Genomic DNA, 18,871 nt, shown 5'->3' with positions numbered 1-18,871 from the left:
CGTCTGACTGCCCAGAGATTTTCAGTATATTCTCTTAGAATGTTTTATATGGAGAGTTTGTGTATTTGCGGTTACATACACACACTAGGCATATTGTGCGTTCCTTGATTTTTTTTTTTCCCCCAGATCTGGAGGTCTTTTTGTATCATTACATATGTTTTTATTTAAATGTTAGTTACAGTAGAACCTTGGATTGTAACTTGTTCTACAAGTGTTCCACAAGATGAGCAAGCATGTCTAATAAATTTTAACTTGATAAATGAGCAATGTCTACAATGAGTCGTATGTGACATTGAATGTCGCATGATCACAACTGAGCCAGGGGTTCTTGAAATTCGCTTTGAAATACTAGTGCTTTGGATTACAAGCATGTTTCCAGAATGAATTATGCTTGCAAACCAAGGTTTTACTGTATATATTAGCAGGGTCCTAAGCATTTTACATGTATTGCCATTTAATCCTCACATCAGCTGTATGGAATAGGGGTAATTATCCTTGTAAGTGATAGGTCCTTTTTTTTAGCTTGTTATTATGGGAAATTGTTAGTATATACAAAAGTTATAAGAATAGTATAATAGACCCCCATTATCTATTACCCAGATTCAGTACATCAACTTAGAACCTTATTCTTTGTAGCAGCTAATAGTACTCCATTCTATAGATAAACAGTAATTTCATCAGTTTCCTTTTGGTGGAAATTTAAATAATTCATAATAGCAAAAAATGCAGTGCTGAATATCCTTATGTAACTATTTTTATACTTCTGCAGATATGTCCCTAGGAATAACTCCTTGCAGTAGATTTGCTACAAGGGGATGTGCATTTTTGTCTAATAATACTGCTTTCTAAAGCCACGTAGTTACCTTCCATCATAGGAGTTTTGTGTTTAGATATGTTACCTTAAGGAAATGGCTTATGGAATAGCTTTAAGTTTATTTATTTATTTTTGATAGAGAGAGAGAGAGAGAGAGAACGAGTCAGGGAGGGGGAGAGAGAGAATCCCCAGCAGGCTCTGTGATGTCAGCACAGAACCCGAAATGGGGCTTGAACTCACAAACTGTGAGATCATGGCCTGAGCTGAAAACAAGAGTCAGACACTTAACTGACTTAGCCACCCACGTGCCCCATGAAATAGCTTTAAAGTACTGATGCTTTGGGGACTTCTAGAATAAGAAGGAAGATGAGGTAAATATAGTGATAATTGGCTTGTGTGGGGTAACAATGAAGTTTGAAAATTTATAGGAGTTCCATTATCCTTAGAATGTGTAAAATGTGTTTTTTTTTATTTAGAGGGCTTTGATTGTTATTAATGAATTTCTATACAAGGGAATTGAAAGTGTATGTGTATTTTGCTCTTTAGAGGGATAGTCTTGGTTAGACTACAGTATGTTCAGAAAGGTTCTGTGTCCCCGTAGTTTGGAGAATGTCTTGTAAGGGACTGTGAATAGGAGAGAAATTTCTCCATGAAGAGAAGAAATTTCCCATGAGTTCCAGAATGTGATGTGTATTTATGGCTTGAGCTTAATTGTGCCTGCGGGAGTTGGAACACAGCAGAAGGAAGCTTCCTCTCTGGGGTTCCCTTTCTACCACGAGGTGTACTGCAGTAATTGTGCTTCAAGATGGGAATGTAAAGAAAGTCATTAACTTGAGGTTGGTGGAGAGGACTGCTCTCTTAATGGCATTGGACTTCAAGTAAAACATTAAACTTCAGTGACCCTTTCCGCCAGAACAAGACAGAGAGGGAAGGATGGATGGAAGGAAGGAAGGATGGATGACCAGAAAATGGGAAGAATTCAGGAATTTCTTTAAAGTAAGGATATTCAGGGCAATTATAGGTGCTTTGAACATTCAAAAGGAGATTCCCTTGCTTCATCTTCGGCTTGAGGTTCTCCAAAAATATGCTTCTGTTTCTAGTTTGATCCCCCCCCCCCCAATCCCCAACACTTTCCATCCCTAAACAGGGGAGTTAAATATTGTAGGATGTAGTTATGGTCAGCAGGGGGCACCCATTGCTTATCTGTCAGTTCAGGGACCTCCAACAAAAGGATAGAGAGAGTAAGTTCCTGTTCCAGAATTGCTTCCTCTGAAAATGCCATTAAACCATTACTACCTTTCAGGGCATCAAATGGGAAAAGTGTCCGGGATATTGGAACAAAGGCTGCCCATGTCTTTAAATGAGGGACCTTAATGAGACTGGTTATGACCCACAGTTTTATGGGAGTTGTTTGGTGGAGGGTTAATGCCCTTCCATTTATCCTGGATACTTCCGAACTTTGTCTCCCGCCCCTATGGTCCCCCCTCTTTTGTTTTCTCTTAAACCTTTTGACTAGTAACTTAAGATGTTTTCCTAATTCAAACTCCCCATCCCCTTTTTTCTTCCCACTCCCTTTGGCATTTTTATTTGTCTCACTTTGACTGTTCCAGCTGGAGCTACAGTCCCCATGGGAGAAATAAGGGATTTGTAAAAGAAGGAAACCAGAGCTTATAGAGCACTCCTTAATTGTTGTTGTGATGAAAATTGAGAGCTGCCATTTATATGAGGGTTGGAGGAATAGTCATTAGTCCAGAAGTAAATATAAAGTTCCTAAAAGTAAATGAAATGGTTTCCAGTGTTCTTTGAGTGTTTCCCTTCAACCCAGTATATTTACCCAGACCTTTTTTCTGATATATTTTTTAATACTTTATTTAGGAGAGTAGGTTAGTCTGTTATTTGAACTCATCAAGAGATGGCAGTTCAACAAACTAAAGTTCTCCTGGGTTTCATATTTTTTTGGACTAAGGGATGATGGAGAGATAAGGGATAGAAGACCTGAATCAGGTGAATTCTTATACATTCTAAGGTTTGGGGTTAGAATATTAATAAGTTTTCTGACTTAAAAAAATTTGTTTCTTTTTCAGGGCAGCAGAGAAGAAAGTGGTAAAAATTACATCTGAGATACCACAGACTGAGGTAGGTATTCTGTTCCCTAGTAGAAAAGCAGTCTTTTCTATATATCTTTCTCTTTCTTATTTATTTATTTATTTATTTTTTTGTGTGTTTATTTATCTTAGAGAGAGAGATAGCATGAGTGGAGGAGGGGCAGAGGGAGAGGAGACACAGAAATCCAAAGCAGGCTCCAGGCTCTAGGCTATCAGCACAGAGCCTGACATGAGGCTTGAACTCATGAACTCTGAGATCATGGCCCGAGCTGAAGTTGGACACCTAACCAACTAAGCCACTCAGGCGCCTTTTTTTTAAATTCTATCTGTATCATCACTTTAAAGAATTGATTCATACGCAGAAAATCAGTATTGATAGATTTTGGTATGGATACATTTTTCTACCACCTCTGCGTGGGAAAATACTTGGGTTGGCATAGTCATCTTTGAAGCCCTAGTCTTTTTGTATTTAGTACTAAGGCTTTAGTGGTATCTCTCTTTAGATGTTTACAAACTAGGATTAGAGTTTGGGAGGATTGTACCTTGGAAGAGATGAAAAATAAGAGATGTCACTACTTGATAGCTGGTAAGCCTGAAATGTCTCTGGACTTCATGGCAAGATCTCTGAGGTTAGGTTCCAGTTGAGATATATGTGGGGTTTTTTTTTGTTTTTGTTTTTTTTGGTTGTTTTTTGTTTTTTTTGTACCTTAAAAGTAGAAATGGCATAGGACAATGCTGCCTCATTTCTAACTGAAAAAGTACCACTAGTATTGGAATCAAGCTGTTCCTTTGATCCGTTTTCAAAGGTCAACCAAACACAGCTTTTGTCTTCTTGGCTTCGTGCAGAATGTGGGTTTTATTTCATTCCTTTCCTTTTGTTTTTGAGGACATGAGTGTAATAATAGTCTTTTGTGTTTGCGTTCTGGAAAGGTCTGTTGAGTTAAGCCCTGGATGGGTACAACCTGATATCCTTTAGGATATACTTTGTCAGTATTCTCGACTTAGACATTATGAAACATACTGATGTTCTAAAGATACACACTTCTAAACACTTTTCTCTTTAAAGAAGGAAACCAGAAATTAATTTTTCTTTTCTACTTGTTTTGTTTTTTTGTCACCTAGAGAATGCAGAAGAGAGCTGAGCGATTCAATGTACCTGTGAGCTTGGAGAGTAAGAAAGCTGCCCGGGCAGCAAGGTGAGTGTCTCGAGCCTTTTAGATCTGAGATAGTGATAGTATGAGGGTGGAGGGGCATAATCCTAGGTTCTAAATATAATTATTGGTTTGCTGAAAAGAAATACTCTTTTGTCTCTGTTCAGAACATCTCTGCTGATTTGGATGTGGTAGCTATAGATTGGGTCTTACTATCAAGCAGGATTTTTATAATAGGTAAAAGTCAGAAACCGACTTCCCCCCAATTTTGATAAGGCTCCCTTTTAGCTTATTCTCTGGGCTCTTGGTGAGAAAAAGAGTAAACTGAACCTCTTTCATGAGGTTGTTAGAATTAGCTAATGATTGCAAGGCTTGAGATCACAAGCAAGAAGTGCCATATGTACACTTGACACGGAGACAGACAACCAGGAGTGTGAACAGCTTCCTAAAATTTAGCTTGTTTTTCTTTCTACAGATTTGGGATTTCTTCAGTTCCATCAAAAGGTAAGAGTACAGAGACTCTTCTGAGAAAGTTGTCTTTACATTTTTACTTTTCTGTCACAACAAATTAAAACAAACTTGTTAGCTTTAGAAGCCTTTAGGAGGTTATAGCATTCACCTCATTGCTTTAGGGAATACCATACTTAAGCCTTCCCAGGCAATTTAGCATAGGAGGAGGTGCCAACATTTGTTTTGGTCTTCTTGGACACTTTAGAGAAGTTTCATTTTCTAATATCTTACCTATACTTAATCTGGTGTCTCAAAGCAGCATGTAATTATTGTGTACCTGTCCAGTGTTCTACAGTGAGTGGTGAAAGAGAAAAGAATTGTTTTACTTCAACAATCTTAACTTCTAGGAATTTACAAGGAGATAATTTTGGATATGCTTAAAGACTTAGGTAGCCATAAGGATTATGACAGCATTTTTAGTGATCAGTAACTGGGAACAATGTAATTTACAATAGGGAATTGGAATAAATGTGTACCATAGTATATAGTAGAAGACTATGCAGATGTTAAAATGATATTGTAGAATATCAGAAAAATATTAAGTGAAAACAGGTTATAAAACTGTATTTGCAGTATGTTCCCCTTTTGGTAATAGAAGGGCACATATGGATAGAAAAAAGTTGGGGAGTGCCTGAATGGCTTAGTTGGAGGAACACGTGACTCTTGATCTCAGAGTTGTATTTTCAAGCCCCAAATGTGAAATGGAGTTTACTTAAAAATTTAAATTTAAAAAAAATTTAATATAAAAAGGAATAAAGGTTGGAGGAGTGTGTACTATATTGTTAGTACTCTTTGTCTCTGGTTGGTGGAATTTTGAGTGACTTCTTTTTGCTGGTCTATGTATTTTAAATTCATACATTGAATATGTGTCTTATAATAAATTAGGGGAAAAGTTATCTTTTTAAATTTTTTTGTTTTAGAGTACAAGCATGGGAGAGGAGCAGAGGGAATGGGGGAGAGAGAGAGAGAGAGAATCTTTTTGAGAGAGTGCAAGCAGGGGAGGGGCAGAGAGAGGAATAGAGGATCTGAAGCAGACTCTGCCCTGACAGCAGTGAGCCCTATCCAGGGCTTGAACTCACAAACTGTGAGATCATGACCTGAGCCAAGTCAAGAGTCAGATGCTTAACTGAGCCACCCAGGCACCCCAGAGAGAGAATCTTAAACAGGCTACAGAGCCTGATGTAGGGCTCAACCCCTGGGATCATCACCTGAGCCGAAATCAAGAGTCAGACGCTTAACCTACTTAACCACCCAGGTGCCCAGAAAAAAGTTACTTTTAAAAAGAACTTAATCCCGGGGTGCCTGGGTGGCTTCATCGGTTAAGCGTCCGACTTTCGCTTAGGTCATGATCTCGCGGTTCGTGGGTTCGAGCCCCACGTCGGGCTCTGTGCTGACTGCCAGCTCAGAGCCTGGAGCCTATTTCGGAGTCTGTGTCTCCCTCTCTCTCTGACCCTCCCCTGCTCATGCTGTCTCTCTCTCTCCTAGGAAAAAAAAAAAAAAAAAGACCATAGTTCCTGTTCTAGAGAATTTAAATTTTAAATGTAATACCTTAATCTAATTTAGTCTTGCTAGTGATGTCAGTTTGAAGTGTGTTAAGAAAACGTCCTCCAAAGATCTTGTGTTTTGCTGTGCTTTTGAAAAAGACTAGCAGAATTCTGGCCACTATCACTACATGTTTTATTTATATATTTTTTTAAATGTTTGTTTATCTTTGAGAGGGAGTGCACGAGTGAGGGAGGGACAGAGAGAGTGAGACAGAAGATTCAAAGCAGACTGTGTGCTGACAGCAGAGAGCCTGATATGGGGCTTGAACTCACAAGCCATGAGATCATGACTTGAGCCGATGTTGGATGCTTAACCAACTGAGCCACCCAGCCGCCCTTACTACGTGTTTTAGAAACAAGATATTTTCTGGGTTTTAGTTATATCAAGAGAGATAAGATACAGTAGGGTTGGTGATGGTACAACAAAAATTGTTAAAGACATTAGATGGTGTTATTTGAAAAAGACAAAATTTTAAATGAACACTTAGTCTTAAAAGGAAACCTGATCAACAAAATAATGTATTGATAACATTTGTGGTATTATTCATGTAATTCTAACATCCTTGAACTACAGAGTACCTCTTAAAATAATAGAATTTAGTGACATTTAAAAGGAAGCATTTTATGAGTGAGAACATAAAAATATCTAACAGTTCCTAGCACATAGGTTGTGGTAAAAGTTGAATCCATACCTGAATGTTTACAGTAGAGAGTTAGGGGACTGATTACAGGATTGACATGGCTTAAAATTCTGAAAAGCTTTAAGAATAGTTTACTAGATTAGGATTGGGCCTACAGGCCAATTTACTGCTTATTTCTTAGTGATAATTCAGAACAGAACCTTGGCTTTAAGTGGCCATATTTTTTTTTTTTAAGTTTATTTATTTTTAGAGAGAGGGGCAGAGAGAGAATCCCCGCAGGCTCCCCTTTGTCAGTGGAGAGCTCAACACCGGGCTCAAACCCATGAACTCTGAAGTCTTGACCTGAGCTGAAATCAAGAGTTGGATGCTTAACAGACGGAGCCACCTAGGCACCCCTAAGCAGCCATAATTTTAACTTCCTATGATAGTAGCTCTGGTCCTTTGTCCAGATGTGACATCTATTTTGTTTTTTATTTTTCTTTAATGTTTATTTTTGAGAGAGACCAAGACAGAACATGATTGGGGAGGGGCAAATAGAGGGGGAAACACAGAAAACAGAGCAGGCTCCAGGTTCCTAGCTGTCAGCACAGAGCCTGACACAAGGCTCGAGCTTGTGTCATGAACCATGAGATCATGCCCTGAGCCGAAGTCGGATGCTTAATTTTTTTTTCAAATGTTTTATTTATTTCTGAGAGAGAGAGACAGCATGAGCAGGGAAGGTTAGAGAGAGAGGGAGATACAGAATCCAAAACAGGCTCGAGGCTCTGAGCTGGCTGCCAGCACAGAGCCCCACACGGAGCTCGAACCCACGAACCGTGAGATCATGACCCGAGCCGAAGTCGGAGGCTTAACTGACTGAGCCACCCCGGAGCCCCTGTCTTTCTTTTTTTTAACAGCTTTATTGAAAATATAATTCATATTCCATATAGTTCATCCATTTAAAGCATATAATTCAGTGTTTTTTAAAAAATATATATTCACAGCATTGTGCAACCATCACCATAGTCTAATTTTGCAACATGTTCATCTCCCCAAAAAGAAACCCTGTACTTATTAGCAATTGTTTCCCATTCCCTCCCTCCACCCCTACCTAAGCAACCACTCATTTTTTTCTATGGATATATATTTGCCTTCATATAAATGGAATTGTATAATTCATAGTTTTTTGTGACTGGCTTCTTAGCATAATGTATTCAGGGTTCATCCATGTTGTAGAATGCATTAGTACTTCATTTCTTTTTAATGTTGGATAATTTTTCCATTGTATGCATGTACCACATTTTACCCATTCATCAGCTGATAGACATTGGGGTTGTTTTCACTTTTGGCTACTATAGATCATGCTACTGTGAACATTCATATACAAGTTTTGGTGTGGATGTATGTTCTCATTTCTCTTGAGTGTATACTGAGAAGTGGGATTACTAGGTCATATGGTAAATTCTCTGTGTAACTTTTTGAGTAGCTGCCACATTGTTTTCTAAAGTGGCTCAGCCAGGGTAGGGTACCTGGGTAGCTTAGTCAGCTGAGTGTTCAACTTTGGCCCACGTCATGATCTCTTTCTTGGTTTGTGGTTTGAGCCCTGTGTTGGGTCCTGTGCTGACAGTGTGGAGCCTGCTTGGGATTCTCTGTCTCCTTCTCTCTGTGCTCCTCCCCTGCACTTGCTTTGTGTGTCTGTCTCTCAAAAACAGACATTTTAAAAAATTAAAACGTTAAATAAAACTTTTTGTATTTGGTTCTTTAGGCCTGTCTTCTGATGCCAAGCCTATGGTAAGAATTTTTTTTTTGTACCTTGAGAGAGAAATCTTAACTCTAGTTTTAAAGTTAGAAACAACTCCCCAGATCATAGGAATCTCTGTGATCATGAGTTTAGTGACTGTTTGTTTTCAATACAGTGTTTTATGTCCTCAGTAAAATGAATTGTTTGAGTACTTAGAGGTCAGGAAAATGCCACATCTTCAGAGTCACTATAGACATCTTCCTTCCTACCATTTTTCGTGAGAAAATGAATAGATTTTGTTAACTAGAGGACAATCCATGTAATTCTTTGTTTTATGATACTGTAGTTTTAGGCCTTATCCAGTGGCTTTGGACAATGTCTGATTCTTAATTACCACAAGTGAATCTGTGGAAGCAACTGATGAGTTCTGTTTATAGTTACTGGTATTTTTCAACACTACGTATTAAATATAAAATCCTAAAATAAATAGTAGTAGAATACATCTGGACCATTGTGATTAGGTCGCATATTTAGAAAATGAAAAGAAATACTGTGGGTGAAATATGTTTGACTTTATGAAAACCTGTTTGGGAACACAGTGCAGTATTGTAATGAAGCTGAAATGTAGTAGTAGCAGTAGTCGCAGCAGTAGTAGTAGTAATAGTAATGAAATGTCCCAAATATCCTTATGATGGTAAGTTTTGTATATCAGGGCTTCCAAGAAAAAGGAAGAAAATTGAGTTGGGTACTAGTGGTAGATTTGTCTTCTGACGTAATGAGAACTGGGTTTAGATGAGAATGAACTCTTAGCTTTGGACTATAATTTCTGCTTTTTGTATTTTCTGTTTTGTTTTTTTTTAATATGGGTTCTCCCCCCCCCTTTTTTTTTATATATAGGTTAACCTTGATAAACTAAAGGAAAGAGCTCAAAGATTTGGTTTGAATGTCTCTTCAATCTCCAGAAAGGTAAAGTACTGTTTTTGTCACCATAGAGCAGCTTTGGGGCTACATAGGCTGGAAATTACTGTCTTGAGACTATAGGAAGTAAGACAGGACTTCTTGAGTCCATGAAGTCTTTTGACTGTCACCTCTTACTGAGTTTTTAAAATTTTTTAAAATTTTTATTTTATTTATTTTTAAAGACTATTTTTAAAATTTTTAATTTATTTTTGAGGGAGAGAGACAGCGTGAGCAGGGGAGGGTCAGAGAGAGAGGAAGATACAGAATCTAAAGCAGGCTTCAGGCTCCGAGCTAGCTGTCAGCACAGAGCCCGACGTAGGGCTCGAACCCATGAACTGGGAGATCATGACCTGAGCTGAAGTCAGACGCTTCACCGACTGAGCCACCCAGGCCTGCCATCACTGACTTGAGAGAGACAGACAGCATAAGTGGGGAGGGGCAGAGAGAGAGAGAGAGACAGACAGACAGACACACACACACACACACACACACACACACACACACACACACACACACACAGAATCTGAAGCGGCTCTAGTCTGAGCTGTCAGTGCAGCGCCTGATGACACAGAGCTCTAACTCATAATCATGAATGCAAGATTGGATGCTTGATCCAACTGAGCCACCCAGGTGCCCCTTCTCACTGACTTTTGATGACATTACAGAAATTATTTCACACAGCCAATTTTTTTTTTTTTTCCCCTGCAGATTGTTTCATAGCTTTCATTCAGGATATTAGAATGTGGTCTGCATTTCTCTTGGTTAGGATGTTGAATTCAACAATGTTAAAAACCTACATCTGCTGTAACATCTGATAAAATTATAATGGAAACAGGAGACAACAATCCTGTCTTTAGGCATAGGTACCTAGAAACAAAATTTGAAGGTTTCCTGGAACAAAAATGAGAAGGTTATTTCTTTCTGCACCTCTGCTAACAGACACTATTGGGTTTATTAAGCAAGATAACACCTTGCTGAGTGGAACAATCAGTTCTACAGGGCATTGTTGTGTTTGGAGTTTTGCCAGGCACCTTGGAGACAATGTTGAGGATTCTCCTGTTTGCCTAGAGAAGGTAGCCTCTAAATCTTTGTTCCATGAGAATGAAAGCATGTTTCTTGGTTGTTGAAATCGAGGCAGGGTTGGGGCGCCTGGGTGGCTTAGTCGGTTAAGCGTCCGACTTTCGCTTAGGTCATGATCTCGCGGTTCGTGGGTTCGAGCCCCGCGTCGGGCTCTGTGCTGACTGCCAGCTCGGAGCCTGGAGCCTATTTCGGAGTCTGTGTCTCCCTCTCTCTCTGACCCTCCCCTGCTCACGCTGTCTCTCTCTCTCAGAAACAAAAAAAAAGAAATTAAAAAAAAAAAAAAAGAAATCGAGGCAGGGTTAAGGAAGACTATTTCAAACCAGAAGAACTATCAAGAGAAAAAAAAGTCACTGGGGCGCCTGGTTGGCTCAGTTGGAAGAGCATGGGACTCTTGATCTTGAGGTTATGCATTTGAGCCCCATGTTAAGTATAGAGATTACATAAATAAATAAGCCTAAAGACAAAGTCATTTCCCCCTTGAGTATGGAAACATTTAGCTCTCTGAAAATCTATTGGAAAACACTGTCCTGACAGTGGTTGGTATATTTTTGCTCAGGAGAAAAACGGAGCACTAAAAAGTGAATTCTTGTGACTCAGTGGGACTTTTTACACACAACTGTGCTCCATTTTCCTTCTCTTTAGGTTACATTTTTTGTTTACCAGAAGCATAACATCAGGCCGTTGTGCCCAGTTTGATGCCGAGACCATAGGTGTTCAGTAGGAATATTTAAATATTTATTTATTTTTGAGAGAGAGAGGCAGAGAGACCAAGGATCCCAAGCAGGCCCCGTGCTGTCAGCACAGAGCCCAATGTGAGTCTCAAACTCATGAGAACTGTGAGATCATGACCTGAACCGAAATCAAGAGTCCGTTANTCTGCTCCTATCAGTGGCGAATGCCCCTCAGAAAAAGACATTATATGACTGACAGCATAGGGGGGAAAGTTGATGAATTAGTCACCAAAGCACTGAGACTCACAGTCTATAGTAAAACAATTAAAAAAAAAAAAAAAAAAAATTAAGAGTCCGTTGCTTAACCAACTGAGCCACCTAGGTGCCCCTATTTCAAATTAAAAAAAAATAGAGTATGTGATTCTTAAACCACATGTAGCTTAATTTAAGTGAAGAATTACTATAAACCAAGTCATTTGTGTTTTGCTAGATGGCCAAGGGGAAGGGTGCTTGGATCTGTGGCCCCAGTTCTCATCTGTCTCCTTTTGTATATGAAGACTAAGTGTCTGAGAATCTCATTGGAATCAGTGTAATAAATGGAACCTGTACTCAGAGAGGATATCTCAGAAGTCACAAGCTTCCAAGTAGAGTGGTCCCTGAAAGAAATCTCAGGAGTAACTTCATTGTAGAGAATTGTGTGTTCCATCACAATTAACAGAATTGAACATCCTATCTCCAGCTATATAGCTCATATGGATACATTCCTGAGAGGAATTTGCCCCTCACTTTATACTGCCCACCTGAGTTATTTTCATGGTATTTCATTACAGGGATATCAGCCTTTTCATTTCCCTAGAATCTTTCTCCATATTTGACTTGCTTTCATTTTTAGTCCATAGGAAGATAAAGCATAAATAAATACATATTAACTTCGTGACTTTGAGCACATTACTAAACTTCTGTAAAACTAGGAGTAATACCTAGCACTTTGTGAAGGGTAAATAATTGTGTATATGAAATTATCTAAGATAGTGACATTTTGACCTTTAATAAATGTTTGATTTCTTAGTTCTGTTGGCCACCTGGTTTTATGACTTTGAGGTAATTCTGTGTTTCAGTTAATCACTGGTAAGATTCCAGTTTCTATTTTAAATCTTTGAAGAGTTGGGGGTGCCTGGCTATCATGTGACTATTTTTAATGTTTGTTTATTTTGAGAAGGAGAGAGTCCACACATGAGTGTGCAGGGGAGGGGCAGAGAGAGGGGCGAGAGAGAGAATCCCAAGCAGGCTCCGGAATGTCAGTGCAGAGCCTGACGTGGGGCTCCATCTCCTGAACCACAAAATCATGACCTGACCTGAAGTCCAGAGTCAGGCGTTAGTTGAGCCACCCAGACGCCCCAGAGTGTGCAGCTCTTGATCTCGAAGCTGTGAGTTCCAGCCCCACGCTGGGTGTAGGGATTACTAAAACAAAATAAATAAACTTAAAAAAATAATTAAAATAAGTAAATCTCATTTTGTAATCAGATAATGTTAATTGGTAAAGCTGCCACTATAGGAGCTGTGTTTTCAGATAACATTCATTGTCATATGTATGTTCTAGAGTAGTTTTCTCAAAATCTGTATCAAAATACTAATTTCTTTAAATTTCTTTTTTTTTAAATTTTATTTACTTATTTTGAGAGAGACAGAGACAGCATGAGTGGAGGGGTAGAGAGAGACAGAGGGAAAGAGAATCTCAAGTAGGCTCCACACTGTTAGCGCAGAGCTCAGTGTGGGGCTCAAACCCACAAACCGTGAGATTGTGACCTGTGCTGAAATCAAGAGTTGGGAAGTTTTTTTTTTTGTTTTTTTAAATGTTTTATTTATTTCTAGGAGAGAGAGAGACAGCTTGAGCAGGGGAGGGTCAGAGAGAGAGGGAGTCACAGACTGAAACAGGCTCCAGGCTCTGAGCTAGCAGTCAGCACAGAGCCTGACGCGGGGCTCGAACCCACGAACCGCGAGATCATGACCTAAGCGAAAGTTGGACGCTTAACCGACTAAGCCACCCAGGCGCCCCAAGAGTTGGGAAGTTTAACCAACTTAGCCACCCAAGTACCCAAGGTTTTTTAAATTTCTAGTTCATTTGGGGCACCTGGCTGGCTCACTCAGTAGAGCGTGTGATTCTTGATCTCTTAGGCAGAGAGAGCTTACTTAAAAAAATTTCTAGCGGTGCCTGGAAACTGAAAATTGTAATTAAATTTAAATAGCTACACATAGGGGCGCCTGGGTGGCTTAGTCGGTTAAGCGTCCGACTTTCACTTAGGTCATGATCTCACGGTTTGTGGGTTCGAGCCCCGCGTCGGGCTCTGTGCTGACTGCCAGCTCAGAGCCTGGAGCCTGTTTCAGTCTGTGACTCCCTCTCTCTCTGACCCTCCCCTGCTCATGCTGTCTCTCTCTCTCTCCTAGAAATAAATAAAACATTAAAAAAAAAAAAAAGCTACACATATATTGGACAGTTCAAGCATACCTTACATCGCACACAGTTTTCACACTTGGAAGTATTATAGAAATCCTTTATCAGACCACATACTGGACCACTGTTTCTAGAGCCCTGAATTTTTTAGTGCCTATAGGAGATAAGCAGCTTTAGGGGCTCCTGGGTGGCTTAGTTGTTTCAGTGGCAGACTCTTAATAACCACTCAGGTCGTGATCTCATGATTAGTGAGACTGAGCCCCATGTCAGGCTCTGTGCTGACTTTGTGGAGCCTGCTTGGGGTTCTCTGCCCCCTCCTGCATGCACATGTGCCATGCATGTGTCTTCTCTTACTCTCAAATAAACATTAAAAAATACATATATAAGCAGCTTCAGAGTGAATGTGGAAGGAGAGAAATTGGAGGAGAGGGAGTAGTAAGAGATAAGAAGAGTACGTTCTCTTGTTTTCAAGTAACTTTTCCCCCAGAAATTAGTTATTCTAGATCCAGATCCTCAAACTGCAACTGGCTACATTCTCAGTGAGAGTGGTTTGGTTCAGAATCTTGTGCTTAACTGTTCTCTATTACCAGAGGTGATTTACTGTTTAGTATTTGGTTGGCCAAGGCTATTGACATGATTGAGTTTGTATTTATGGAACAGCCAGATCAGCATATTCTGTCCACCTCACCCTGGGGTCCTGGGTTCCAGTATAGCCTCCTCCAATTTAATTTGGTCACCTTTTAGTTTAATTCTCTAGGCACAGATCTCATTCATTTAGATAAAATGCAGGTAGTGGAGATTAGCACATAGTGTAGAGATTTCTCTTCTTCATCCTAGTATCCTGAAAAGGGCAATGAGAAACCTCCCTCCTGTTACCTCCATTGCATGGGGTTCGTGTTTGCTTGATCCAGCTTAAGTCCCAAATTGCTTGCTGATTTCTCTTCAGTCGATTCCTCTGCAGACCAGTGTATATGATAAAGTGAAAGTGTGTGAGAGGAAGTGAGCCATGGGTCAATAATGTTTATGGCTGACTTTTTTTTAATTGTCACAATTTGATCCTTTTTTTTTCCTGTATGTTTTAGATTTACATCTTGAGCATGTTACAAATTTGAGGAAACTAAATCTCTGCTATTCTTCCTAGGCTGACTTTTGCATGACTGCTCATGTATTTCAGCTCCACTAGTATACTTTACATGTTAGGCAGTACACAGAAACTTGAAGAAATCTGGCTTCCCTCCCCGCCTCAATCATCTTCCTCCTTCCCTCTGCCCAAGAAAGGCCTGTCCGTTCATGTTTCCAGCTCAAGTCTCAGTGAATAGAATCCTGTTGGTTTAGGATAATGGGAAGTGACAGGGCAAAGAATGGCACTGGCATTTATAGACATTTTTTACACAAGAGGCTGTAAATTGTCCCCTCCAACTCTGGACTATTTGAGGATAGAATGGCATGCCTTTTCTCATATAAGCCTCATGGTGACTATGGGCTGAGAAACCTCCCACCCCCTCAAACAAAACAAAACCCAGATAAATAACCTCTGCCTGGTTGTTTCTGATTGATCACCAGCTAGGTTTTCAGTCTTGTGCTTGACTGGTGGTGGTGGTGGTGGTGGTGGTAGTGGTAGTGGTGGTGGTAGTGGTAGTGGTTTCCCCCTTCTCTCTGTCAGTTTTCCATGCCTCCCAAGAGAAGTAGTGAAGGACAGGACTTGGCTTGGCACATAAAAACTCATCTTTGAAAGGAGTGAGAGATGGATAGAGGGAATAGATGGGAAGCCAGCTCAGTTAATAGATGATGGTCATAGGACATTAGTTTTATAAAAACTCTGGACTTAGAGTTTTGGTGTTAACTGATGTGGCCAATTCGGATTGTTTTGTTTTCATTCCCTCCCCCCCCCCCCAAACATTGGCATATTTGGGGAAGTGAAACTTGATACTTTAGGAAGTTACAGAACATCCAGCTCAGTAAGTATTAAAACCCAAACTCAGGCACTAAGCAGAAAACTGAAATGTAATTATATTCTTCTTCTCCACATGTGAGGGGCATGTGTTACTGCTTCGTGGTTCTTAATTAGTAGAAAATATAAGCATCTTTTATCCTTATTGACCTTAGTATATCTTCCTTATTTCTGTATTAGAATTTCACTGAGATTATAGCTTGTGTTAAGGTAACTATCCTTATGAGTTATCTTAAAGCCTGTATACCCTAAAGGCTCCTTTTCCTGTGTTGTGATTTTTGCCAGTTTTCTTCCCTGATGATTATAGTCTATGTTATTATACAGTATCCAAATATAAAAAGGTTAAATTAAATATCCCTCCATTGATCATTATCTTGTTGTTCAGGCTGGTAGTTAGAATATTCTTAGGTGGCTGCAGTGATTAGTTTCATAAACTTTTCATATAATTATACATTTTTGCTCACCATTGCTGGGGATGAACCACTTTAGAGTGAGAGAGATGTTGGACTTTTCCTTGTTTTTTGAGGAAACACCTGAAAACTGTTGAGCTATCAGAGAAGCAGCTGGGACAAATAGTTCCAGGCACATCTCCTAGCATGCAGATTTTACTGTGCCCAAATGATGATGGGCTGGTCTCCATTCAGCCTCTTCTGAAAGGCCTATTTGATTCTATCTATATTTCACCATCTGAAATAAATGAATAAATGTCTGTTCTTCCCCTTCAGCAGTGGGTTTTGGTATAGAGGGATGTGGAGAGAAGGAAGTTCACACTATGGATTTAGTCGTAGTCACCAGCTTTCTCAGAGGGTCTGTAAATTGTTAGAGTTTAGGTATATGTATACAAACCTTTCCCAAAGGAAGAACTGTGGGGGCATGCATAGGACATTGCCAACATGGTACTCTAAGAACCTGAAGAACCATAAACTATGGTGAAGAGTTTGGTAGAATATTTTTTAAAGAGGTAGTGGTAGAAGATTTAGATCCCAAAATAAGTTGAGAAAGTAGCCTGCTAAGTGGGTTTGGATTCATTTCCATCAAAATACATTCAAGTAGCAGTAACTGGGCCAAGTACACTACTTTATTCACCTTTCTCATTGGGCCCCTGTGAGACGAAGAAGAATGTAGATAGTAGGATTATAGATGGAAAGAACTTCAGTGTAGATATTCTTAGACATTGTATTTCATTGAGGAAGGGTTTGATGGGGGGAAAGCCCCATACCTCATCCTAGATTGGTGTTTTCCCAAAAATGCTTCTTCTACTTGAAAAACATTTTAGCTTATATGAACCCACAAGAAAAGATTAGAATGTGTTTTTTATATATAGCAGATAGAGATAGCACTTGAGAATGGCTGTCATGAATTTCAGAAGAGTTAAAATGAACCCGCACATAGTTAGTTTTTCGCATTTCTTAGGAGCATTTTGGGGCCCAACTAAAATGTAACTAGTTCTTTAAATCTTCTAATTAATAACAATTTAGAAATTGATATTTGGCCATTTTTTTCCTGCCTTTTCTCTGAGATAAAAACTGCTGTTTCTCCACCTGCCCATTGGACAAACCTTGAGGGAGTGGTGAAGGAGCTGTTTAAAGAGGAAACAATAGGGAAAACTCTCTGACCTCAGTTTATCCCCTCATCTGGTTCTTCATTTGTCCCTGCTGAGGAACAGAACTTGTCTTTTGTCTGTAACACAAATACATCTTCACCTCCCTCCCTTCCCACTCCCCCCCCAACCACCCGCTCTTCTCACTCCCTTCTATTATAGTTCCAATCAATGATGTCATTATGTGTGCCATTCAACTGCTGTTGAGCCACTTGGCTATAGGAATTTGGAAGAGCAAAGAGGCAGAATGGAATTTTTCTCTGTCCTGCCCAGGGCTCTTGAAAATGTATTCTAATTTTAACTTGAGAAATAGGAGTCAGGTTTTTCTTTGCTTCATTTCTTCTTCTACCCTCCCACTCTGTGTTCTAACCCTTAAACACGTTTTTACCTAGCTGTATGTGAGGGAAGAATTGGATAAGAAGTGTTAGGAATACAAATTGAACACTTTAAGAAGAAAAGCTTTAAAAATTTGTGGAAGCAAGATGAAAATTTTGATGTTTTTTGTCAGCATTTATGACTGGTGTTTTGCCCTGTTTCCTAGAAGTTGGGTTTTTGAGAAGTTTCTGGTAGAGGGTCATCCGTAGGGTGCATGGTTGAGAACACTAAGGATCTTGTATCTTTTCATTTTATTTCTCTTACCTGATTTTATTCATTGAGTTTGAACCTAAAGAACTAGAGGTAAGAAAGTTTGTAGTAAGAAAAAAAACTCACCTTTTTCTATCTCCCCTGCTCAACACCCTGCCCCCACTTATGTCATTGCATTCCTTCTTCTAACATGTCACAGCTGATGACTTTGATAAAAAACAAGTTTCATGCCTCTTTGTGGTCTCCCTGTCATCTTTTCCCTAAGAATAAACACAGCCTGGAACAGGAGAGGAACACTGGATTCTGTTGAGTCTGTTTTACTTTTAAATACATTTAGTTGTTTTTTGCGAGCCAGGTTCTTGGGGTGGGATCATTCTCTGGGTGTCAATTTAAAAAAAAAAATCCACTCATGGTACACAAGGTAAATAAGTTTTGTAATTTTTTAAATGTTTATGTATTTTTGAGGGAAAGCCAGAGTGCGAGCAAGGGAGGGGCAGAGAGACCGGGAGATGAGAATCAGAAACCAGCTCTAGGCTCTGAGCTGTCAGCACAGAGCCCTATGTGGGCTCTGACTCACAGACCGCAAGATCATGGCCTGAGCTAAAAGTCTGACGCTTAACCGATTGAGCTACCCAGGTGCCCCTCATTTTTAAAATTTACTTGTAAACACATTATATCTGATTGTATATCTGATATAATGTTGATTTGAGTTGTATGTCTGATTTGGGGGTAACCAGTACCTGTGTCTAATTTTGAGGTGACCAGTAGCTGGCCTGATGTTTTTAAGAAGAGCTGTCTGTCTGATCACTCTTAGATATTCTCCCTGTGGTGGAATATGAGCTCATTCTGAATCCAAGTCTATCCATCCTTCAGAATCATATAGGAGGAAAAAGTATGGGGTGTTTTTTGGGTTGGGTTGGTTTGGCGGTTGGTGTGTGTGTGTGTGTGTGTGTGTGTGTGTGTGTGTGTGTGTGTGAGATTTGGGGGGTGGTCTGAGAGCTCATGGTTTGAGAGTTGTAGCAAAATAGGGATGTTTAAGATGTATTTTATTTTATTTTATTATTATTATTATTTTTTAATGTTTTAT

At 39.6% G+C, this 18,871-nt stretch overlaps 1 protein-coding gene across 1 annotated transcript in view; it reads left to right on the top strand.

Annotated features, from left to right (window-relative positions):
* The window catches only part of SARNP (SAP domain containing ribonucleoprotein), a 52,003-nt gene that overhangs the window by 15,650 nt on the left and 17,482 nt on the right, over positions 1 to 18,871 (top strand). Inside the window, exons 5-9 of the mRNA XM_077757458.1 lie at positions 2,899 to 2,950; positions 4,042 to 4,115; positions 4,546 to 4,574; positions 8,510 to 8,535; positions 9,383 to 9,451. Coding sequence (XP_077613584.1) covers positions 2,899 to 2,950; positions 4,042 to 4,115; positions 4,546 to 4,574; positions 8,510 to 8,535; positions 9,383 to 9,451 — 250 coding nt within the window. The remainder of the gene's footprint in view (positions 1 to 2,898; positions 2,951 to 4,041; positions 4,116 to 4,545; positions 4,575 to 8,509; positions 8,536 to 9,382; positions 9,452 to 18,871) is intronic.

This window comes from Crocuta crocuta, unplaced genomic scaffold, assembly GCF_008692635.1.
Source record: "Crocuta crocuta isolate KB4526 unplaced genomic scaffold, BGI_CrCroc_1.0 scaffold549, whole genome shotgun sequence".
Lineage (NCBI taxonomy): Eukaryota > Metazoa > Chordata > Mammalia > Carnivora > Hyaenidae > Crocuta > Crocuta crocuta.
Note: the sequence above shows the minus strand (reverse complement) of the source record. Positions and strands in the feature narration are given on the sequence as shown.